At 45.5% G+C, this 25,192-nt stretch overlaps 1 protein-coding gene across 1 annotated transcript in view; it reads left to right on the top strand.

The window, feature by feature from the left end:
* The first annotated feature begins 367 nt into the window (after nucleotides 1-367).
* The window catches only part of BAALC (brain and acute leukemia, cytoplasmic), a 66,613-nt gene continuing 41,788 nt past the window's right edge, over nucleotides 368-25,192 (top strand). The window contains exon 1 of the mRNA XM_012643579.1: nucleotides 368-736. Within this exon, the coding sequence (XP_012499033.1) occupies nucleotides 580-736 (157 nt within the window). The 5' untranslated portion in view covers nucleotides 368-579. The remainder of the gene's footprint in view (nucleotides 737-25,192) is intronic.

Genomic DNA, 25,192 nt, shown 5'->3' with positions numbered 1-25,192 from the left:
TTTTGGAACAGGTGGCCAGAAAGCTTGGGGTCCCTTTCTAAGCGGTTCAGTTCTCCCCAGGATGGAGGGATGGATGGAGGGAAAGGAGGAAAGGGAGGGAGGAAAGATGGGTGAGTGGGGTGGATGAATGGATGGATGGGTGGGCGAGTGGATGGGTGGATGGATGGGTAGATGGGCAAGGGTCTGGAAACGTTAATCCGGGCCGGCGGGACCCGCCGCCGTCCTCCCGCTTCGGAGCAGCGGCCCCTGTGCCCCGGCCAGCTGCGGCGCACTAAGGGAGGGTGCGGGCGAGCGGGGACTTGGACCCGCGTGGGGGCAGCTGCGAGGGCGAGGGGAGCTGAGGACCGAGAGGTGGGGAGGGGAGGGCCTTGGAGGCGGAGTGGAGCGGCGGGCGGGGAGAGGGCCCGGCGGAGGGGCGGCGGGCGCGGCGGGAGCTCGGCGCCGGCTGCTGCGCGGGCAGGCGCGGGGACGCAATGTCGCTGCCGCCGCCTCCTCGCGGGCCGGGGCTGCGCCGCCGGGGCTGAGCCGCCGCCAAGCCTCAAGCCGAGAGGCCGCCGGGCGCGCCCGCAGCGCGGGAGGATGGGCTGCGGCGGGAGCCGGGCTGATGCCATCGAGCCCCGCTACTACGAGAGCTGGACCCGGGAGACCGAGTCCACCTGGCTCACCTACACCGACTCGGACACGCCGCCCAGCGCCGCCGGCCCCGACAGCGGCCCCGAGGCGGGCCTGCACGCGGGTGAGCGAGCCCGGCTCTCTGACCCGGGCCACGGCGACAGGAGCGGGAGGGCTGGGGACGCCGGGGACAACCCGCAGCCCATTCCCCCAAAGAACTGATGGGGCGGGGTGGGGGTAATAGAGACAGAGAGACAGAGACAGAGACAGAGACTCGACCTAGACAGACCCAAGCCCAGAGAGCGGGGTCGATGAGACCCCCTTGCAGAGGGCTGAGCTAGTCTCCAGAGCTTCGGGGAAACCCATCACTTCTTTGCCTCTGCCATTGCTTGCTCACTGGCCAGGGCTGGATGGGTGGGAGGACAGCTCACCTCCCCCGCACACCTGTCCCTCAGCCACCACACGCCCCCGATCCGCCCGGGTTCGCCTCCGCCCTGCTTTGGTCCATCTTCCTCTGGCCACCTGCGTGGCTACCAGTCGGGTGACTTCTCCATCCCCTGGCCACCCGGCATCTTTCTCCCTCGATTTATACACTAGGCGCCTGACTGGGATTGCCTGGGTGGAGTCTTCCTTGTCGCTTCCCCTTTCTACCTCTCGGAAAGGAGCCCCCTTGTGGGCTTCAAAAACCAGAACCCTAGTTCAGGGCTAAGTAAATGCACGCCCGCCCCATCGCCAGTTCCGCACTTTAGCTTACTTTGCGAGCAGTTGTTCCATAGAAAAAGACTTCCCTCCCTAACCCGTGGTGCCTTAGTGCTTTATATGAGGCAGGGCAGAAAAGTGGGTTTTGACTATAAATTAAATGCTCATACCTGGGTCATTCCCCACCCGGCAGAAATCTGACAGAAGGAGATGCAAAGAACTTTCTGATCCAGTCGCAGCTCAAGATTTTTTTCTTTTTGAAAGCCTACACTAATAATTATGGCATAGAGATGAAAACTGTGCCCACAGACTGACCATAGACATGTTGGTGACATTAAAAGGAAAAAAAACCTCACTACTTATTACATAGATGTTGTCAAAAGTTATATCAATACTTGGATAAAAATGTTTTAACTTTTTCCTGATCTCTTTATGTTGCAGGAATTTTTGAATAATGAATTCTAAAATAGAAAATAAGTTAGATTTGAAGCGTAATGTATATTATATGGAGGAAGAAAGAAATGTGAAGTACTTTTAAAAGATTAATAATCCTAAATCCATGACTCCTCAATAAGAGCTATCACTGTAATCCTGAGAATAGGTTTATCCATCTTCTAGGACCAAAGCTGGCTCCTTTTCACATGAACTTTGTGACTTGCTTTTTTAAAAATTGAGACCTGTCTGTGAAAGCTGCACAAGGCATAACACCGTATTTGTCGCTAATTTTTCTGACTCACGATGGCAATTAATTTGGTTATTTTGTGCTGCTGATGCTTTGAGCAAGTCACCAAATGTTGTGTTGGCTGAATTCAGTGTCAGAACGAGGATAAGACGTGAGCCTTCTAAAGGGACCTGGTAAATGTTAGACGTAACAGGGTTTCCTAAGCAGGTGTGGTACTTCTAGCAGAGTCGAAGGCCAGAGCTCTACTCCAAGGAAATAAGGGTGAAAAGATCTGGCATGAAAAAACCCCCTAAGTACAGCTTTATGGAATGGTTGCCTTGGTGACTGAGAGTATATGAGGTGTGTGTGTGTGTATGCACACATGTTTATGGGTTGTGAGAGTTATTATGGGATGGCTAAATATGTACATATATGTTTCTCCTATCTTTTCAAACATTTAATTCATTTATTATTCTGCCATCCTGACTCATATCCCATCTATCATGAAATCTGGTCCCTGCAACAGATGGGGCCTGGGGCAGGCACACTCAGTCATGGTCCCCTGCCAAACGTGGGGCAGCCCTGCCAGGCAGCTGGTCATGAAGACCTATATCCTTCAGCCCTGGGACAGCACCCTGAAATTGGCAAGACTCTTTTATGGGCAGAGTCATTTCAATTCCTTAGAAATCCCTATTAGTCTCAGGGAGAGGGACATTTCCAAAAATCAAGATGGAATTAAGGCTTCCCTTGAAGTGTACTGACATTCCCTAGGGGTTTGGAAGTGTAGCTTGATTCCCATGGATCTTTCAGACTGGGGACTGGTCATACTTAGTCAGAGTGGGTCATCTGAGAAAGCTACAGATCTCCTGGGTTTCAGCCACCCTGGGAGATTAGCCAGACTTCTTTATACTTTTCTTCCTCCCTGATCCCCCCACCTCATCCACCCTCTGCTAGTGCTTTGCCCATGGATTCAACACCAAGCTGCTGGAGGACACCCAATGGCCCATGGTGGCTGTGTTGTGACAAGAAGCCAGAATGCCACTTTTCCCTGTTAACAGCAATCTTTTTCTGATGGGGGGAGGGTAAATGAAAGAGCCAGATTCAGGATTCAGGATAGTCCAGATTGTAAAATCAACAAAAAATGTCTTTATTACTAGAATTGTAGAGCTGGAGAGGGTCTCTGGAGGACAGTTATCCAAGGCAAATGAGCCTCTCAGTTGAATTGTCTCAGTGTGGAAACTTCCTCAACCACTTCGCAGTTCTTACCCTCATTCCCTCAATCTCAAGAATCCTTTCTTTTGGGACCCAGGTCACTCCCCTTTAGTGTCAAACTGAAGCCACCTTTTCTCCTGGCTACCTCATCCTGGGGACCTTTGAGGGCAGCGAGTAGACCTAATTCATCTTTGTCTCTTCTGTGCTGAGTACACCATGCAGCATATGTGCGACACACGGTTGGGGCTTAATGACAGTTTTCTGAATGAGTGGGCACTCTGTCTGCACCTGCCCTCCATTCCTGTCAGCTCTTCCTAGATTCCCTTCTTCTTTTCTCTTCCTTGCAGTGCTTGCTATTGATGTTTTCCCACTTGAATCAGTTTAACCTAGATTCTCGGAAGTGCCTTTCTGATCCCATAGCTTCTCTTTTAAAAATCCCCCTAACTTTACCCTACTCCACTGAAACACTTGGCCTGGCCCAAAGATTCCATTAGTTGTGTGGCTGCCCCTACACCTCAACTCCATAACCACGTCTACCCAAAAGCCCCATTGAAGCATAACTGCTTTTAACACATTGACTGCCACACTAGAAAAAAAAATTTTTCCTTGGGGCCATAGTGTTTTATTACGAAAATAGAATAAAAACTTCAAAAACAAAATGAACCTTTCTAATTTAATGAAAAATTTGTTATTTTTTATTGTTTTCTGTGCGTGACTTACATGCAACTTGAAAAATAGTTCTCACAGCTCCCAAGGTGAAGAGACGTGTGAGTTACATACACTTCACGAGGCCCTGGGCTCAAAACTAGTGTCAAATACAACTCATAATGGCAGTTAATATGTTAAGTCTCACTTCAATTTCTCTTAGCCCCATCCAGATTGAGAGTGTGTCACATGACAGTAAATGTTTGTTGAATGAATTCTGCATCTCACTGCGGGTAGGGAGGGGGCATGTTTTTCTGCCAGTTTCACAAAGGAGAGAGTTTCTTTCTTCTCTTCCTTACTTAAACAGTGATCCTGAGCCTCCGGTTCTTGTTTTTGGAGATCATCTCCACCAGCCAGCAGAACTGGATTCAGTTTTTAGATTTGATTATGATGGAGGCTAGAATTTAAGACTTAGCTGAAGCCACAGTATCTGATATCCATTGCTTCCCTGAGTCACCAAAATCTGTCTCTCTGTCACAGAAGGAAATTAAATTGGTCTGGAATGATTTCATCCTCATAAAAATCGGTTTGCTGGATTGATTTTTACTTTTGTTGTCTGATGAGGGTCTCCAAGGAGAAAGGGAGTCTCTGAGGTTGCCATAACCCAGCCTAGCTCAGCCATTCCATACATTAATAACTTCCTAGTGTCACCTTGATGCAATCACAAGTCCTTTAAATTGCACGCTTAAGAACCCCCTTTTGGACTGTTAGGGTTTTATTTTTTATTTTTTTGCTAATTTCTCTAGAGAACAAAGCATTTCAAATTTCTCTAAAGTACTTCTTCCTTATAGTTTAAGTTGCTAAATAATTGCTTTAGTATAATAGAAGTTTACAGAATTAGAGACTCTTGACAAAATGATTTGCCTAAATAAACTGAAAGATAGTCAAATAAAATGGAGAGCACTTCAAATTACCATTTGCTAACATCTATGGATGATTTACAAAGGGCGTGGCTGGGCACTTTATGTAAATGATCTCATTTAATCCCAGCCTCTGGAATGAGGTGAGACCTATTACCATCCTCCTTTAACAAGCAAAGGAATGAGGCTTGAAGTGTGTGAGTGACTTTTGCCATTTCAGGCCTGGAATCCAGCTCTATCTGGTTCTAAAGCCTGTATTCCTCAATACTGCCTTCCTGGTTAATGGGGGATTAGCTATAGAATTCTTCATTTATAGTTTATAAGATCCAAAGTCTAGTCTGATCTCTTGACAGTCTAGTTTGCTCTTGGACAGCACAATTTTCCTCGGCACCATCCCTGAGGATGGAAAATCTCTTCCCCAAGGAAGGAGGCCTTCCCACACCTTTGTGGGGCAGCTCCCCTTTGAGCCTCTTCCTGCTCCCTTGTAATTTCTACCTGGGGGTTCAGGACCCGGATGATCAAGTCTTGCACAGACAGCTCTTTCAATCCTTGGCTCTCATATCTCCTCTTTCCATTGGGCCTCCAGGCCAAACATATGTAATTCCTTCAATCATTATCACACCCCTTGTAGGCCTGACCAGATTCCTCTAAACACGTTATTAGGTTTGCCAAAGCTCCTCTTGATACGAGGGACCTATGGCTAGCTCCACACTACAGATGTCAGCCGAACAGCATAGGGCAACACGAGGCATGCTCCGATATGGCCACTGAACAAAGCTCTCCTAGTGCAGGTAAAATCAGGTTAGGATTTGTTTCTTCTTCTGCTGTTGTTGTTGTTATATTAGCTTGGTGACTCACAGTAAGCTTGTGATTAGTTAAAACCCTTAGATCTTTTTTTCTAATCAAATTTAAGTTCTATGGCCTCAGGGACATTGTCTATATTTTCTCTGCCATGTACTCAGCACCTGGAACAGTGACTGGAATATAGGTGGCACTTAATAAATCTTTGTTGAATGAATGAGTTTTTTTCCCCCATGAATCCTGAATTATGCTTTTTATTTCAGTAACCGAAATTTGGGATCTTTGCATTTATTCCTATTAAAAATCATCTTGTTGATTTCAGTTTAATGTTTAAGTTTGCTGACCTTGATTCATTTTGATAGTGCTGTGAAGACAGTATTCTAGATCTTTGTTTCCCTATGTTAACAGCCTAAAGATAAAAGACATTTATTTGCTCTTTTGTTCATTCAGTAGACATTTGGCACAAAGATGAGTAAGCTATGTTCCTTGACCTAAAGAAGTTAATATGATAAGGGAAACAGACGTAAAAGGGGACACACTTCAGGTCAGCGTGGTCACTACTGGAAGGGCATGAAGGAAGTGTTGAAGGAGTTCAGGGGACTGAGCGGTTTGTTCTGCCAGGGGAGGCCTCAGTGTGTGTACAGACCTCTTCAGGAGGCCAGTGGAGGTGGCAGGACTATTCCTGCAGGCCCTCCAGCCGGGAGAGGCACAGGAAGGAGGTGCCCGGCTGTCCTGATTCCTCCCCTGAGAGGAAAGCAGCTGTGGAAAGCCCAGCTGGGGCTTATTCCTGGTGGCTAAGCTCCCTTTCCCCCACCTTCAGCTCCCTCTACATATCTGTTACAACTTGTGGTTATATTTTCAAATAATTTTTGACTAATGTCTGCTCCTCTCAAGGATGACTGTCAAAGCTCCTCTTGATACGAGAAATCCCTGGTTAGGTAAGGGGTCTTCACACTCACCATTCTCTCCCTGTGCCTAACACTGTGCATGGCTACAGGAGGCCCTCAGGTGATCTCTCCTGAATGAATAAATCTTCTAAAACATCTATGTGCCTGTTTATTCTTGTAGACCCCAGAGGTGATGTTCTCTTTCCTCATCAGTTCCATCTGCTCATCGTTTTGGGATTCTTGTCTATCTAAGTGGTTGCATAGTAAGAAAACATCCCCACCTTCCTCACAACCCTTTTGTCAAACACAAGCCTCTTTGTCACAAAGGTTGTTTTGCAAAAATCACTATGAGAAACAGGTGATAACAAACCCAAGAAGTTTATAAAGGTCTAGGAAGTCTCATGTTCTCATGGCCCTTGTCTTCTGGACAGAGGATCAAGTCCTGCTCCTGGCTCTCCAGGCTCTTTGAGAGCCCAATGATAACACCTGCCATATTGCATTGCCGGGGCTTGTTCATGCCTCTGTCTCTCCAGTTAGTCTGTGACCTCTTCCAGGTTGGGGACCACATTGTTGACATTTGCATGTCTGGCATCTACTGCATGTTTGTTGAATGACTGTGAAAATGAATGAGTGGATAAATGATCTAGCTGTGTAAATGAAACTTAATCTGTCTTTCTTGAAACTTCTTTCCTGAGTCTCATCTTAGATACTTTCGTCTTAGACATCAGTCTATTGAACCTTGTCTTTGCTGGACGCTACATTAAACAATTTCAACTCTAACCAGGGATACATTTAAGGTGACTCCACGGCTAGGTGTAGTAGCATCCTAAGTGCATTCCAGAATCGCCTCTTGCTTTTTTTCCCTGATTTTGTAGGCTTCAGTGGGAAAAAGATCGTCTTCTCTCAGTCAGCAAGGGGTCTTTTCCTGGCTCATCCTGCACTTGGCAGTCCCTCCAGCTCAGACCCCTAGAAGTCCCGCCTTTGCCCTGGGATCTGTGCATCTGTGACCCACAGCATCTTTCTGCTGCTAAGGCCGATCCGCCCTTTAGTGAAGTTGGGCGTCTGCACTGTTCTTGGATGATGGTGCCTGGAATTCATCCCACGAGTCCTTCTCTGTCAGGCCCACAGGCTCCAGCCACTCTCAGCAGACCGTTGGCTTCTGCTGCAAAATCCTACCCCTGTTGGGGCTTCTTCAGAGCTTCCCTGGACAGTCCGAATGCCGTGTCGGCTCTCCTCTGCAGAGCAGACTTGATGGGTGTACCCTGAGCCCACATTGTGATCTAGCCCCTGCTAGCCTGGCCGCCGGGAGCCCTTACTTCCTCACATGTTCTCCTCCCAGTCTACCCATGGCCGACCGTTTCCATCCCTCTCAAGATAAAGCTCTGTGGAAAGTGGTTATGGACTGAATTATGTCCCCTTGAAATTCATTTTGAAGTCCTAATCCCCAGTCCCTCAGAAGCCCTTTTGAGAGGTAATCAAGTTAAAATGAGATCCTTAGGATAGGTCCTAATCCAATATGACTGGTGTCATTATGAAAAGGGGAAATTTAGGGAGAGACAATTACACAGGGAGAATTCCATATGAAGACGAAGGCAGAGATGGGGTGATACTTGCAAGCCCAGGAGCACCAAAGCCTGCAGCAAGTCCCCAGAAGCTAGAAGAGAGGCATGGGACAGACTCTCTCTCAGGGTGTCCAGAAGGAACCAGCTCTGCAACACCTTGATCTTGGACTTCCAGCCTCCAGAACCAGGAGACAACAGATTTCTGTTGTCTAAATCATTCAATTTGTGGTACTTTGCTACAGCAGCCCTCGCAAACTAATATAAATGTGTTTGTGAGCACAAACATTGTGAACAGTTGGAGATATTAAGAGAATTGTCACTGTTACTTCCTTACTCTTTCTTCCAAGACTGGGCCTATTTCCTTGTCATTTAGATTTAAGTAGCATTTATTGAACATCTACTATGTGTGAGAACTTTACTTTTGGACATTAGTTCACATCACTCTCTGAAATAACCTCGTAAACCATTGATATCACCATTTGCCATATTGGGATTGTCAGATACAGTGAGATTAAGAGATTGAGCGAGGTCACCCAGCTAGGCAATGGCAGAGCCAGGATGGGAATTCAGGTCTCTCATTTCTAAATCCAGGGCAGTGTCCATTGTGCTGTACTGCTAAGCACGAGTTTAGGACCCTCCTCCACCCCATCTACCTTGGACTCATTTGAAAATGTGAACCATTTGAAGTGGGAACCTCCTGCCAGCATTTACTAGGCTGAGTCCTGCAGCCCTGTGGTCCCTCCCTGCGGTGAGTGCCTGTGCCCCTCTTCACAGAGCGGGGCTGCAGGGGGTGCTCTGAGAATCACCTGCATCCCAATCACCTGATGGGCCCATTCAAGATGAACAGTCTTGCACAGAATAATATATTTTTCTGGTTTCAAATGCAATGCATGTTCCTCTCTGTGTTTAGGAAAATATCTGGAGGTAGTAGGAGTCAGAGTCTAGTTCAAATGGAGAAAGAGCAAGAGGAAACGCTGTGGATAAGGGAAAGGATTTTTCTCTTGTTTTTCTTTCAATACTGAGCAAATGTAGTTGAATTCAGGCAAATTACATACCAGGCAAATGCATATTGTGACTCCACTGTATGTGATTCCTCCATGTTCCGTGCCTTCCTCCCCTGCACTCCCCCACAACAGGCTCAGGCTGAGTGTACTGCTTTATATTCTGGGATTTTCAGTCTCTTTATGGATGCAGACACATGGCCTGTGTGTGTGTGTGCATGTGCACGCGTGTGCGCATGTACCAGCTCTCTGAGTCTCAAACGCCCAGAGGTTAGGCAGGTTGTCTGCGAGTGTTCTGGCTGGTACCACCCCAGACACAGCTCTCAGTCTCTGTGTCACATAGGATAGGTGCGGAGTGTCTGCCTACATCTCGCCATGTGGCTTTTGTGTGATGAAGCAAAGCCAGCAGTGAGTAGGTTTTTCTTAATCTAACCTGATCTGCTCATGATTGGTGCCAATTTCTCCTAGAATCTGGAGTTAGGTTGCTTATTAGTCTTCACTTGCGGTGATGTTGAGTCTTGGACTTTTTCTATGTCTGCATGGGCATTTTAATGGGTGGTTAATGGTTAATTTTAATGGATGACTCAGGCAAAGCTGAGTCAGTGGCTCCAGCCAGATGCCATTTGGCCTGGAAATCCAACCCAGAGCCTTTGACTGTCTTCTCCAAGCCACTACCCTACACTCTGATACAGCCACACCCACAGGCCATGGCCTGGTCTATTTACAACTTCATGCGCTTCCTCCCCTGGTAATGAGCCAGCTTCTCATGTGCATCCTTAGACCTCAACCTGCTTTCTTCATCCATCACCTTCCCTGTTACTTTGTTTGGAGATAATATAGCTCAGTGGTTAACAAACTTGACTTGAACAACAGACATTTATCAGCTGTGTGACCTTGAGCAGGTTTCTTAGGCTCTCTGGGTTGTAGTTTCCACATTGAGGATGGGAATCATTGGAGAATTAATGCATTCACAAATATGAAGGGCCTTGTGTTTCAGTGCTGCCCACCCTGGCAATGAGGATCCCTCACCTCCTCAAGCTTGCACCCAAGCTTGGGCTCATTGTCATGCCAGTCTCAAGCCTTGAGTCACCCTTCCCTCTGCTCCTTACCTCCGAGTTTTGGAGCTGCCCTGCACTGCTGGAGAAAACCATGGGTGTTGGTGATTGCACCTACTAGCAATTGACGCACTAGAACCTCAGTGATGTCACCACCTCTTGGCAGTACTAGTATTAATATTTCCGTATTAATACTCTTTGACAGTCCCCTTATAATAGCCCGCAACACTATCCTATTCTTTCCCTCTGAACACCAAAAAATAAAAAAAAAAAAAGTCAAAGACTTGCTGTGAGTTCTCCTATTTTTCTTTCCAGTCATCACCTGTCCTTGCCACCTCAGAGCTTCAGCCATCCTGTCCTCTAATCTGCCTGTTTGGATGCCAAGTGCAGTGACGAGGTAGTTTCTTGTTGCAACCATATGCAAGGACCTCACAGGCAGCTCGGCTTGGGTGATGGTCTACTCTGCCTCTCCGTTGGCCCGAGCCCCTGTCTTCTTTCACCTGAACCTCTGCAATAGCCTCCTTTTATTCTTGCCCTTGACAATTCATTCTTCATGTCATAGGCAGAACAATTTTTTAAAAACAAACATCAGGTCCTGTCCTTCTCTTGTTTAATGCCTTCTGATGGCTTCCCCTTCTACTACCCATAGAATAAAACCCCAGTCCCTTTCCTTGGCCTCCCAGGGCCTGCGGACTCCTCCCTGGGCTTGTCCTGCATTGTTTATCCTGTTCGCTCTTTCACTCAGGGTGAATTCCTGGATTCCTCTCTGCTGCTTGAATACAGCCAGCCCTTTCCTGTCACCAAGGCTTTGCACTCTCTGGAATGTGCTTCCTCCCACCCGCTTGCTTTACATGGTTAACTGCACTTCCCCCTTCAGCTCTCAGTTCAGATGTCGCCTCCTCAAGAAAGACCAGCCTTCCCCAGTGACTGCCTGGTCATTTCCTTCCTAACACCACAGCCTGCCATTGTCATGTTCATTTAGTGTTTATTTATTGACTCCCTCACTCCATGAGGTCAAGGGGCTGACTGACTCCCTCGCTGTGCTAGCCCAAGTGCTCTGCACAGTGCCCAGCCTGGAGCAGGTGCCCAGTGGATATTTGTGGAATGAGGGGAAGGCTCCTCACCTTTTGTACCAGTCAGGAATTATTGTGTCTGGCCGCCTGCACAGAAACCAATCACAGCAATGGGATTTAGCAAGTAGAGGGTTTGCACAGAAGTCTGGAGTTAGGCAGCCGCACCCATTCCAGAGTGCTGCCAAGGGCCTGGGCTCCTTTGAGTTTATGGCTCTGCCAGCCTTAGTGTGCGCATTTCATCCTCATGGCTGCAAGACGCTGTGCCATCTTATTTTAGATAGGAAGAAGGAGAAGGGCAGAAAGGAGCATTCTGCCTGATCTATTCCTCATCTTTAAAATGACAGTTTTCCCAGAACCCGGTAGGCTTTGCTGGGTCTCACTGGCCAGAACTGTGTGATGTGGGTGTCCCTGGCTGCAAGGGAATCTAGAAAACCAAGACTTTTAGCTGGGGACATGCCACCCTAAAAGTGTCAGGGTCCTTTTGGCAAAGGAAAATAGGGGAGGGCAGATACTGGGCAGGCTCCCAGCAGTTGGCTGCCTCTTTCTCCTAAGGCTGTGGTCTGAGAGGAGAGATTAGTAGGAGCAAGATAGAAGAAAGGAAGGAAAGGCCGGGTGCCGTGGCTCATGCCTGTAATCTTAGCACTCTGGGAGGCTGAGGCAGGAGGGTTGCTTGAGCTCAGGAGTTGGAGACCAGCTTGAGCAAGAGCAAGACCTCCGTCTCTACTAAAAATGGGAAAATTAGCCAGGCGTCGTGGTGCTCCTGTAGTCACAACTACTCGGGAGGCCGAGTCAGGAGGATAGCTTGAGTTGAAGGTTGTAGTGAGCCATGGTGATGCCACTGTACTCTACCTGGGTGACAGAGTGAGACTTTGTCTCAAAAAAAAAGGAAGAAGATAGGTGAAGAGGAGTTCTGCTGGAAACCAAGGAGACATGATTGCTAATGTTAAGATTTTACCATAATAATCACATTGTTTTTAAATATTTTCATGTGTCAAGTGAGTTCATAAGGTGAATATTTGCTGGAAAAGCTATATGTGCTAATATTGAAATAATTTTTAAAATAATGCAACAGTACCGTAAACATGGTGTGCTGTGTGCATGAAATGTGGACATTCCTTTGTTTTCTGCTTCATTTTCCCGCAAAGTTAATGCCAGCCCAAGACTGATGTGCCAGCTGATATCCCAGGGCACCAATTTCCAATTAGTGGGGACATTCATGGCACTTTGCTGTGCAGGCCCGTGTAATGCTCAGGCTGGGGGTTTCGGGGGGAGAAGCAGCATACAGCCAGCTGGCATATTTGAAGAGTTGACAATGCCTCTTCCTGCAGAAGTTCAGAAAAATCACCCTGCTGCTGTCTCCAGCGCTTGTGGACTTTAGGGCATGAGGAAACCGAAAAGGTTTGTAGAAAACAGCGTGACTGTTTGGGAAACTGGTCGCCATAACAACAGGGCACAGCAGCAGTTACAATGGAGGCGAGATGGCCCAGGCACCCTTCAGAAGAGGAATGATTCAGGTTTGAGCACCTCAATAAACAACAGTCATGTTTGAAACTGAGGCCTCATTAAATTATTACCTCCAAGTATGACCTCACAAGGGCAGTCTTCATAGCAGTCAGACTCAGACTTTCTTGCTGGGGTGATAAGTGATGTCTATACAAACTCAGACGAACACAGCCAGGATCTCCATGAGTGTGACTTTCATTAACGGGGTACCCAGCATGTGCCAGGCATTGCAGATTTATGACCTAACTCTGTTATCTCTGTTTTCCAGATGAGGGGAGTCAGACCGGTGAGATGACCTAAGTGTACACAGGTTGTAAGCAGCTGGGTGGGGTTTGGAACCTAGGGTCAGTCTCTTCCCACTACGCCAGCCCTTGGCCAATTGCTAACTCTGGTCCTCACTGCCTTTCTTTTACCTGGACGTTTGCAACAGCTTGGGGAGCGGTCCCCCTACCCTCAGTCACTCCCACTCCAATCCTTTTCACATGTTGCCAGGTGAATAGTCCTGATGTATAGCTGGCATCATTATGGTGTTATTCTTCTACTCAAAGCCCTTCATGATTTCCCACTGCCTACTGAATGCAAATGTCTCAGCATGGCATTTAAGGCCAGCTCATCTCCCACCAGCTATCCACACGTCCTCTTCACTCAGCGGGGCAGGCTGCCCTGTGCCTGAAAGCCTGATCCCGCTGCCCTTCCGCCCCAGTCATGCGTTCCCTGCTAACACACACCTTTTAGGACACTTAACTCTGTCTTGAATTTTTTTTATGTATGGCTGTGACTTGTCTCTGCTATCACACTGTATACTCATAAAGACAGAGCCAGGAAACAGACCCTGAGCTGGACTCTTGCTGGGGAGAGAGCTAGGGAACACCACCTGTGAGGGGTGCGGGGTGTGGACGGGGGAGGAAGTTGAATGGCTGTTGCAACAGGGGCCTCAGCTGATCCCCTGGGGAGCTCTGGAGCTGGGATGGCCCTTCAGCGATTGAGATGAGAAGGCCAGGCCTTCTTACCCTGTATCTACCAGGCATTGGCCACCACAGAGACCTCCACAGGCAGAGACCACATTCACCTTACCCATCTTTCTGCTTCCCTAGTGGCCACACACCAGATTTACCAGATTTACCAGGGAACCTAAAACAAAGCCACGCCGCCCCCACTTCCCTCCACCACAGCCGGGGCTTCTGACTTGCTAGAGTGTGGTGAGGCCAAAAAGCCTGCTGGCTTAACAAGTTCTCTAGGTCAGTGTAGAGTGGAATTTGGTAGGTCCGCGATTCTGAATTTTTAACAAGCTCCCAGATACTGCTGCTGGTTGAGGGACCACTCAGGGAGACCAGAGGTCCTAGATCAGAGATTGGCAAACTTATTCTGTAAAGGGACAGATGGTAAACATTTTAGGCTTTGCGGGCCACTGGTTTCTTTTGCATGTACTCAACTTGTCTGTTTTTAGTGCCAAAGCAGCCATGAACAATCTACATACGTGAATGAACACGTCTGCGTTCCGGTGCCTACTGTCCTGGGTGGCTCTGAGGCACGGCCAGATTTAAGAGCCACTGTCTGTAACGCGGAAGGCAGTGTAGTGGAGAGAAAAGAGCAAAGGATGTGCAGTTTCTAGTGCCAGCCTTTAAATACACCTCCAAATATGCTTGGCGCATACTCAGACAATGTTTGTGGAATGAACAAAGAATGAATTCATGGGATTAAGCTTATTTCTCACCTCGAAGGCAGTTTTTAAAGGATCTCTGATTAGCTCATTAAGGTATTAGAGAGTTTGTTATCCAAATAATGCTCTTGAGTTGGGTGTGATTTGGGAAGAACATAGTGGTGTTACCCAGAGCAAGGCAGGGGTACCTGAAGATTAATTTCATCTCCTTCCCAGTTCTCAGAGGAGCTCTCCTTGCCCTGGGCTCCCAGCAATGTTGGGACCCTCCTGTCCTTTCAGTACAGGTCAATGTTGAATCAGTTTCCAGAACAGCTGCTGTGGCCTGAGTTGCTTTCCCAGCTGACTCTGATTCCAACAGCACTTCTAAGAGTGTGGATTGCTCTTCCAGGTGTAAGGAATAATCCTCTCCCTGTGCCTCCCTGAGCTTCGCTCACCTTTCCTTGACTCTTAGTTATTGCCACAGGCCATAATGCCAGAGTTGAGGGTTTTTAGAAAGTCTCTGCACGTCTGCTTGGCTGTGTGTCTGGGCAGCTAATGAAGGGGTTGCTGTTATGATGTTTACTTTTCTGAATCAGGTGTTTCTTTGCAGAGGCAGGGGGCTTCCAGCCGTTACATGAGGCTTCAGAAAACACCCAGTGAACTTCTTAGAGAAAAGGCATCATTTAAACAGAAGCTACTAAAAATGTTAACAAAGGGACCCAGAGAGAGTGTGCTCTTTAGCCATATTTTTTTCTTTTGCACATGAATTCAAAATTCAAACACTGTCTATTCCCGGGACTCCAAAAAACCCCATAGCAATAAGTTAAAAATCAGTGGTAAATGTGCCAAAAAGTTATATGAGAAGATGATTTAAACACATGCACAGGGAGAGGCACATGCATACATATGCGCACACACACACACACAAAACCAGAGAGTATATCTTCAGTTGAAAAACAACACAATCTGATTGCAATTGCTCAAACCAGTTCTGGAATCCTTCAATTGTAGCCTCAGGCACTTTTGGGAGAGCATTTCAAACATATATAAAAGTTTAAAACTGTAAGACTATACACACATATCTCAAATGATATACCCTCATGTATATAAATTTGGAGAATAGCACAGTGAACCCCCAAGAACCCGTTACCTGGCTTTAACGATTATCAGCACATTACAAATCTTGCTTCATCTCTGCCTCTATTCCTCTTCACCAACTGGATAATTCGGAAGCAAATTCTAGAACTCAAGTAACTTCATCCATAAATACTTTAGCATGAATTTCTAAGAAATAAGGACTCTAAAATATGTTAGATTGGACCATATGAAATTGTCATTTTTGCAGGTTCAAATACCATAGTATCAGCAGTTCTCCACATACTTTGACTTACTATATAACCATAATACTCTTATCACACTTAAAAATTAATGAAAATTCCTTAAGTCTCTAATATAATAAAAACTTGGTGAATGTCCGGATTTCTCTAATGGCCTCATAAATGTTTTTCTATAATTGGTTTCTCTGAATCAAGATACAAACAATGCCCACACATTGTATTTGGTTGGTATTTTTCTTAAGTTTTTTTTTACTATATAGTTTCCCATCTCCTCCCTCCCCCTTCAATTTATTTGTTGAAGAACTGGGGTCATTGTCTTGTTGAGTTTCCCAATTTTTGGATTTTGTGGATGCATCCCTGTGGTGTTGTCTAAAATGTCCCTGTATTGAGTTAGACAGAAGGAAAAAGTTCAGGTAATCTATTGTATAACATGGTGCCTATAGTTAATAACAGCGTATTGTGTGCGGAAGTTCCCTATCCATACGGATGCATTCCAAGACCCCCAGGGGATGCCTGAAACCATTGGTAGTACTAAATGCTATATATACTATGTTTTCTCCTTATGAAGTCAAGAACTTTAAGTTTTCACTTAAAGGAAGCTCTTTATGGCTTTTCTTTGGCATATGAGAATTGCCAGCGTCACTGCTCTTGAGGTTTGGGGACATTATGAAGCATAAGAAGGGTTACTCAAACATAAGCACTGCCATACATTGTCGATCTGATCACCAGATGGCTATGAAGTGATTGAGGGGCTGGTGGTGTCTATGGTGGATACGCTGGACAAAGGGATGATTCACATCCCAGACCTGATTCCTCACGCTACTCAGAGCAGTGTGCAATTTAAAACTTATGAATTGTTTATTTCTGGAATTTTCCATTCAATATTTCCAAACTCCGGTTTAGCACAGGTACCTGAAATAGTGGAAAGTGAAACTGCAGAAAAGAGGGGGGTCTACTGTACTTGAAAATTGCTAGAAGACTAGATTTTAGATAATCTCATCACAAAAAATGACATGTGAAATAACAGATATGCTAATTAGCTTGATTTAGCCATACCAGAATGTATGCATATATCCAAACATCATGTCATATACTGTAAATATATACGATTTTCATTTGTCAATTAAGTTAATTAGTTGAAAAAATGTTTCTGTATTTCTTGTAAACTGTAATTAGAATGACAGATTTGATGGGGTTCAGGATTGATATTTTTTGGCAAGAATACTAAGTAAGTGATGATGGACTCTTTCTGTTGTGACACATCAGAACCACACAATATCTGGTTATCTCTCATTTTTTGTGATGTTAAGATTGGCTAAGGCAACCTGATCCATCTGTAATAAAGTTTCTCATCAGCTTTCTACCTAATGGTTTTAGCAGTTGTTGATAACCATTGCCTGTATCAGTTATTTCATTAAGAATCACAAAATAGTCATATTCTTCTAACATTGCCTCAACATTTATTAGCTGGGATTCTTTTATAAAGAATAACCTTTCCTCATTGCTTGTTTGGTTTCCCTGAGAAGGCTGAGTAAATGCCTAATTTTTTTCCTTTAGTGGTCAGTTCTCAGTTTCTTCCCTAATGTCTTCCAAGGGTAAACAATTGAATATTTTTTAACGTATCACCATGAGTTCATGGATTTTTTTGCACATTTGATGAGTTTTAATTCATTGCACTTATTATTTTGTGTGTGTGTATCAAACTGTCCCCTCTTTGGCTAATGGGAGGCCCTCAGTTTAACTCTTGACTCCCCTTCATACAGCTCCAATCGTCTTTGATAGTCTTTGCTTTCTGGTATGATACATTATTTTCTAGGCTTATCTTGTATTTTTCTGGACTAAACTTGGAATTAGCCATTTCTCTAAGGAGCCCTGGTTCCTTCAATTGAAATATAATATTTAGAGACTATAGCCTGGGCACCTAGGCTGCTTGTTACTTCTGGGTTGGTTGTTGTTTATATGTCTTTTCAGTGGACAGAGCTAGGAATTATTTATTTTCTTTTAAAAAAGATAATGTGGTGGCCGGGTGCGGTGGCTCATGCCTGTTATCCCAGCACTTTGGGAGGCCAAGGTGGGAGGCTCGCTTGAGGCTGGGAGTTGGAGATCAGCCTGCGCAACAAAGCGAGACCCCTAGCTCTACAAAAAATTTAAAAAATAATCAGGTGTGGTGGTGCGCATCTGTAGTCCCAGCTACTTGGGAGGCCAAAGTGGAAGGATCGCTTGAACCCAGGAGTTTGAGGCTGCAGTGAGCTATGATCGTGCCACTATACTCTAGCCTGGGTGACGGAATGACACCCTGTCTCAAGAAAAAGAAGAAGGCAATGTATTTGTATTAGTCTATTCAAATTTTCATCCTTTTAAAATTTTATATTTGTTCTTTTTTTCAGATGCTGAAAATCTTGATTCCTAACAACATTATAAGTACTTATTTGCTTTGTCTCACATACCTAACAATGTGATTACTGAAAATATTTTCTGAGGTTTTTTTTTCTGTCCTCAGAGTATATCTCAATAGGGGCATACATACAGTTAGATTATTATGTTTTAGATTCACTTGAAATAATTAAGCCATCAACTTGCTATAAAGGTAGGTTCATTTGTTTCATGTTGCTTTTGCTTTTCAGGCAAAACTGCTGTTTCTTTCATTTCAGTTTAATTTTGTTTTACATTGGTTAAACATTTACAAGTTTCCGATGACAAATTTATAAAACAAGCTACATTTAAGATGTCTAACTTTTGTCTCTGCTGTTTCCTTTATCTTATAAATAACCATTTTATTAGTTTTTTGGGTTATCTTTTCTTTTTTTAAATAAGCAAATGAACACACATACACACAAATTATATCTATATTTATATGCCTCCCTTTTTAAGATAAAAAACATCATACTATACCCACTGTTCTGTACTTGGCTTTTCACTTAACACTATATCCCGGAGATCACTTCAAAGCACTATATAAATTCTTCATGTTTTTTTATAGCTTCATAGTGCTCAACTGTGTGGATATGTCCTAGTTTATTAAACCAGCCTCCTCCTGATGGCTGTTGGGGTTATTTCCTGTCTTTTGCAGTAACAAATAGTCTTGTCCATGTGTCTTTTCACTTTTGCCAGAGTATATTTTGATAGATTTCTGAAAGTGGGATGGCTGGGCCAAAGGCTGAACGCAAATGTAATTTTGCTAGATATTGCCAAATTCCCCTTCCCAGGGCTTGTACCGTTTTGCATTCCCATCAGCAGTGCATGAGAGTGCCTGTTTCCCTGGAGCCTTGCCAACAGAGTATATTGTCAAACTGAGGCATTTTTATCACTTTAATAGGTGAGAATTTGTAGCTCAGTTGGATTTAGTATGCATCTCTATGAGTGAGGTTGCTGTCTTTTCATACGATTATGGACAAATTGCCTTTTTCCTCCTGTGTACAATCTGTTCACATCTCTAGATCCGTTCTTTTGATCGTATTTACTATTTGAAAATTTTCATCCTTTGAGGATGACTGAGATATTTTGAAAAGCAAAAAATCCCTAAAGTTACTTGGTGAATAAAATTGCTGGGTTTTTGTTGTCAGATGGAGCCGAGGTGCAGTCCTAGGGCTTGTCCATATGGTCTATCTGCAAGGGCTAGTTTGGGCTTCCTCCCAGCGTGAGGGCAAACTGTTTATGTAACTTCCCAGAGCTCCAGTGCAAGTCTCAGCTAGCAAGGCAGAAGCTGTGTTGTCTTTTATGTCCTACTCTTGGAAGACATGCAATGTCCCTTCTCCTGTATTCTATTGGTTACAAGTGAGTCACAGCCTGCTTAGATTCAAAGGAAGGAGATGAGACTCCCCCTGTTAATGGAGGCATGGCGAGTTTCTATTGTAGAAGAGCAGTTTTAAGAACGGTGAGGGATCTGGGATTTTACTCTTCAAGTTAGCCTGTCACAGTTTCTTGGGTGCTGATAAGACATGAGACTCTAGAAGTCAGAAACAGGGGGCTTCGTTACTATGGCACAGTGAACGTGAGCATTGTTAGCATGTTTGCGTCAGTTCCCTTTCCCCACGTCTCCCTGGGGAGAAGCAGATGGGTCCAGATGGATCTCACACATGTGTTACAGACTTCTGTTCCTGCTAATCTACCAAATCTCTTCTCCCAAAAGGTACCAAAGACCTTGTACATGAAGGGTCAGAGCTCGTGTCCCTTGACCCTTCTGCAGTTTTCAGCGCCACTGATCGGGCCAATCTCCTCTGCCTGCCCCTCCCCGCCACTTTGCAAAACGACCTTGTCCCTCGTTTCTCGCCACTGCTTCTCTTCCCCCTCTGATTACTGTCTTCTCGGCCTCATCCTCATTTTTTGTCTCTTTTCTGGTTCACCCCCACCCTGCCCAGGTCTCCTCATACCCCTTCCCGGCTCTCTTTCCCGGTCCAGCAGGGTCCCTCTCCGGGGGCTCAGCCACTGCTGATTTCATCCCCCTCGTGGATCCCTCCACGGTTCCCCTTCCTCATTCCAGACCCACCTTGCCTGCTCTGGAGGACATCTGACTGCTGTCAGCTGGGCCCCTCACGTTCAACTTGTCCAAAACCAAATTAACCTCTTCTTCCACACACCTGCCCGTCCTACTGTGCCGTCGTCCCTTTCAGGTCACCAGAATCATCTCTGGTTGTCCAGGTGCAAGATTTGGGGTTACTTTCATTTTATTCCTATCTTTCTCTCTCTGCACATCCAGTGAGGAGCCAGATCCTACAGCCCGTCTTCGAAATGAATGGTTGCAGTGAATTGTTCCCTCCCTTCCGGTCCCAGCACTACTGCCCTAGTTCAGGCCCTCATTAAAGCTCCCCTTCAAATCACCTCCCACTGACCTTCCCGGATGTTGGGGTGTCTTGGTGGCTTGGCAAGTGTCCCCTTCCCCGTTCATTGCTCCATGCAGTAAGCAGCAGTAAGCAGGTGTCAGTAAGCAGCATGAAGAAAACCAAAGTAATGTAGTAGAGAGTAACTGGAGATGGGGGAAACCTAGCAGATTAGGTGGTCAGGGGAGGCCTTTTTGAGGAAGTGATATTTGAGTTAAATTGTGCATGAAGAGCAGGCGTAGCCTTGTAAACATTAGGGGATACAGTGGTCCAGGAAGAGCCACCAGCAAGTGCAAAGGCCCTGAGGCAGGAATGAGCTTGATATGATTGAGGCACAGAATGTGGCAACAGTGGTTGAAGGGAGCCAAGAGAGGGACGTGGGGTAGGAGAGAGTATATTTAGGGGGTGGGACATATAGGGCCTTGTGAGTGATGGGCAGGATTTAAGCTTCATTCCCGTGAGATGGGGAAGTAGAGATAGGGTTAAGTGCCCCTGTTGGAACCTCTAAACCCCTTATTTACTTCTGACCTTTCCTTTCTTCAGGTCATATCTCACATTCCTGCCAGAGAGTCTTTCTGGAGCCATGGATGTGATCCTGTCACTCTCATGCCCAAAAGGTTTCATGACCCCTATTGCCTACTACATGAATGATGACATTCTCAGCATGACATTCCAGGGCCCTTGGCCATCTGGCCTGAGCCCTCTGTCTCTACCAGTTCCACTCTTGAGTCCCCACTGTTTCCTAGGCCTGCCCTTTCTTTCCTTCTTTGTCTTTAGTCTTGTGGTTTCCTCAGACAGAACATTTTACCTTCACACTTACTCATTGTACAAGCCTAACCCCAAAGCCACCCCCTGTGCAAAACCTCCCTAGGCTCTCCCCAAGTGGAGCTAATCTGTTCCCCCATATCCCTGTTCTTCTCATCATTATTTCCACGGCTGTATGGTCAGCCTTGGGTACATGTGCACAGATGTGCCCTTCCCCAGAAATGAGTGTTTCTTGGGGGCAGAAATTGTGTCTTGCTCATCATTGAGTCCCTGTGAAGGCCTGCATGAAATAGGAGCTCCACTACTGTTGTCTGAGATCGACGAGCTAGGCACACACCTATTTTGTTACCCATCTTGCATTTGAAGAACGTGATGGGTTGTTGCTTGGCTGCAAAACTGTGGGATTTGGGGCATTGCTCCATGGGCATTTATCTGTGTGGTTGCATGGCTGCACAATTGTACAGCTGTTTAGTTGCATGAGTATATAGAAGCATAGGTATCTGGCCACAGCTTGCGTGGCTCTGTGGCTGGTTGGCTCCATAGCTTTGACGGAAAACCTTCCCTTTGCTTTCCTGTGAGTTACATCGTGATTTCTACCAAGATTCTGAAGCTGACTGTATCTTCCATAGAGGAGCCATTGGGATCTTGGGTGGGACTGCTGCATGCACAGCTAAACTTTAAGCATCCCTTGACTCTGGCGCCAAATGCAGTACCAAATGGCTCCCTTATCAAGACAACCAAAAATGCCCCTCTTCCTTTCCAAACTTCCCCTCCCCACCTGTTAAGACCCCTAGATTATGAGCACAAGGCAAGTAAGGTGAAGGAAAAGTGACAAAGAAATTATATTCTTCTGTTCGTCAGAAGAAGCTTATAGCTGAAAGGGATCCCAGTAACCGAGTACAAACCCTGACGTTCTTATGACCCAGGAGCTTCCGCGCCTTGCCTGATGTCCCAGTTTGTCAGCAACAGAACCACAACTAGAATGCATTTTCTCATTAGTAAAATGGGGACTTACTTGTTTCTGTATAACCAATGCTTGTTTATTTTACTTACTTTGGCCTGACACTGCTCTGTCTCACAAAACTCATTGAATACTTGTGGCAACTGCTGGGGTCAGATTACCCCCACTTTGCAGATGAAGCCACACAGCTGGTACGACACTTACCCTCTTTGTGTGACCAGCACAGGCCGTTGGGCTCTCTATGCAATAGAAATTAGCCAGGGGTTGAATGGGAGTCACAGGCAAGGCTTTACTGGGGGCTCATGTTTGAAAATGAGGGAGATGGTGCTGATTAAGATGCGACCGACAGGCTCTCCAAACAGAGGGCTGGGGAACATTTAAAGGGGAGAGAGAAAGTTTAGTGTCAGCATGTAGAGGCGGGATTTGGATTTGGTTGGCAGTTGCCCTTCCAGCGGTCATGTGTCTTCATATGTCACATGTCTCATTAGCATGTTAAGTCTTCACCCTTGGGCATGATTTTTAGCATTAAAATGAGGGAAAAGGTCTATGAGCAGTCAACTTTGGGCTTCATCTTGGCAGTAACCAGTTTTGTGCTGTCTTTGACTGGGGCCAGCAGACCCTTGCTCCAATGGTTGCCTCGTCCTCTTAAATGAACCAGAGCTACCCTCTATTGAAGCTGGGTGTGAATCATTTTCAAAGCTTCTGTTCAGTATTGTAAGCAGATTTAAGCTTTGGCTCAAGGATCAGATGAGTAGCCAAAGTCCACCTTCTATACTGTCTCATTTGTGCCACAGTTTTCCTACAAAACACACAAGAATGTGAGGTGCAGACTGAACGTGTGATGTGACATATGGCGAGGACTCAGCAAGTGCTCGATAAATGCCACCATTTATCAAGACTGTGACTGTGTTGGCCTGTGCTCCTCCCAGCGTAATCCCTTGCTTCAAGGTGTACAAGTCCAACTCCTTTCAGTTGTCCTGGGTCTAACCGTCACCCAAGCAGGTTCTCCACTGTCTGCGTTCCCTGAAATGGCTGCACACCGTCAGTGTGGGATGAGGCCACGTCTTGGGGAGAGGAGGTCATCTCCGCCAAGGTCCTTTGCATACTCAGAATTTAAACTTCTGCCACGCCATGTCTTACTTGATGTGTGGAGTCCACTTGCTTCTGTAACCTTTGTTTCTGCTACTGTCTGCAGTTGAAATGCGGCAAGCCTGCCCTTTGGTCGTTTTGTCCCAGAAAGTGGAAGAACGAGAGGGAAGAGAAACAAATAAATATCGATCATTGGAAAAGAGAGCCACAGAGAACCCTGCTTCCTCCACACTTTTTTTCAGGCCTCGGGAATATTTTCTGTGTTTCCAGGGACCTCTTTGGACCAGAGCGCGAGGTGGAGCAAATGTGTGGGTAGGGAGAGGGCAAATACCATTATCTGGAATGGTGAGGAGATTCTCCTATCGCCAGCGTGTTGGGCGAGGGAGATAGTGATTTTACTATTGTCCTGAAAGACCCTTTGACTGGCTTTTCTTTTTATTTAAAAAGAAAAATCTCCAGGGTGCTTAAATAAATATATTTGAATGCATCTCTGGGCTATTGAATTTGTTCAAACCCAATGAACACATTAACCATTAATGAGGTGCTTGTGCTTCTTTGGAAAGCCCTGTAATAATCCTCTTAAAAGAAAATCATACCTATTTAATCTTTCTTTGTGTGAAATGCTAAATACAGCATCTAAATTGGATTTATAATCCCATGCCCAAAGTGACTTCGCTTGGCACAAAGAACACACTGGGATGCTTTAAATCTAAATGGACTCTGAGAACACACATCTTCCCCGTTAATTCTAATGATTGGTTCATAAGGCAAATGGGAAAGCTAATTCTAAGAGTGATAACTGGGGCAAAATGTAATGCTTTTGCTTTCATGAGTCACTTAAGTCCACTATTACGCCCCAAATGGTGCCATGAGTATTTATTTATTTTGTTACCTGAGTTTTTATTTTCTTTTATGTGGGCTTTGCTGTTGGGATGATATAGAAATGGACATTATTGAATAGTTCAAGAGACTGAGATAGACCAAACATGAATGTTCTCTCAGGGCAGTGGCCTTAGTTTTTACCCTAAATGAATGAGTGAATAAATGAATTTGCTCAACAGTTATTTAGAGAGCACTTTCAAAGTGCAAGGCATAGTTCTAGGCACTCAGGGTAGATCTGGGAGGAGCCCTCATGGACTTTACAATCTGGAGCAACACTGTCCAATAGAGCTTTCTGTGATGGTAGGAATGCCTTATGTCTGTCCTGTCCAATACTGTAGCTGTGACTTGGATCATTTGAAATGGGCAAATGCAGCTGAGGAACTGAGTTTTTCATATTATTTAATGTTAATTGAAATTTACATAGCTCACTGTATCTAGTGGCCACCATACTGGATAGCACAGATAGAAGAAGAGATAGATAGCAAACCAACTCATACAATTAATTAATTACAATTGTTGTGAGTGCTACAAAAGAGAAGTCAGATGCTATGGGAAAATAAAACTGGGAAATGTAACCTAATCTAATGTCAGCTAAGACATCTTTGAAATTTGTGCTAAAAAGTGAAGAACGCTTGGGATTCATTAGCTTGGGGTTGGTGTGGGGAACATTTCTAGCAAAAGGAACAGTATGTGCAAAGGCCTTGAGGCAGGCAGAGTTTGGCACTTCCCAGGTGTTGAAGGACAGCCAACGTGATTGAGCATCACGAAAGCTGGGAGTGAGGGGAAGCACGACCGGGAGCCGGTAGGCTGGTTGGCACAGGACGCAGGCCGTGCTCAGGAGCTTGGACTTTATCCTAACAGCAGTGAAAAGCCTTGGAAGGGTTTTGAGCAGGAAAATAACATGATCCAATTACACTGAAAATTTTTAAAAATATTTTTCAAAGTTATATAGGCACAAAATTTAAAGTCAAATAGTTCTACAAGACTTGTTATGAAAATCAACAACCCCCTGTTAGGTTTCCCAGTTTTTCAATTCTCTTGAGATAATCACTTTCACCTCTTTAAGCTGAT

This window comes from Propithecus coquereli, unplaced genomic scaffold (genome assembly GCF_000956105.1).
Source record: "Propithecus coquereli isolate 6110/MARCELLA unplaced genomic scaffold, Pcoq_1.0 Scaffold2, whole genome shotgun sequence".
In the NCBI taxonomy this organism is placed as follows: Eukaryota; Metazoa; Chordata; class Mammalia; order Primates; family Indriidae; genus Propithecus; species Propithecus coquereli.
This window is presented reverse-complemented; position numbering and strand designations above follow the sequence as displayed.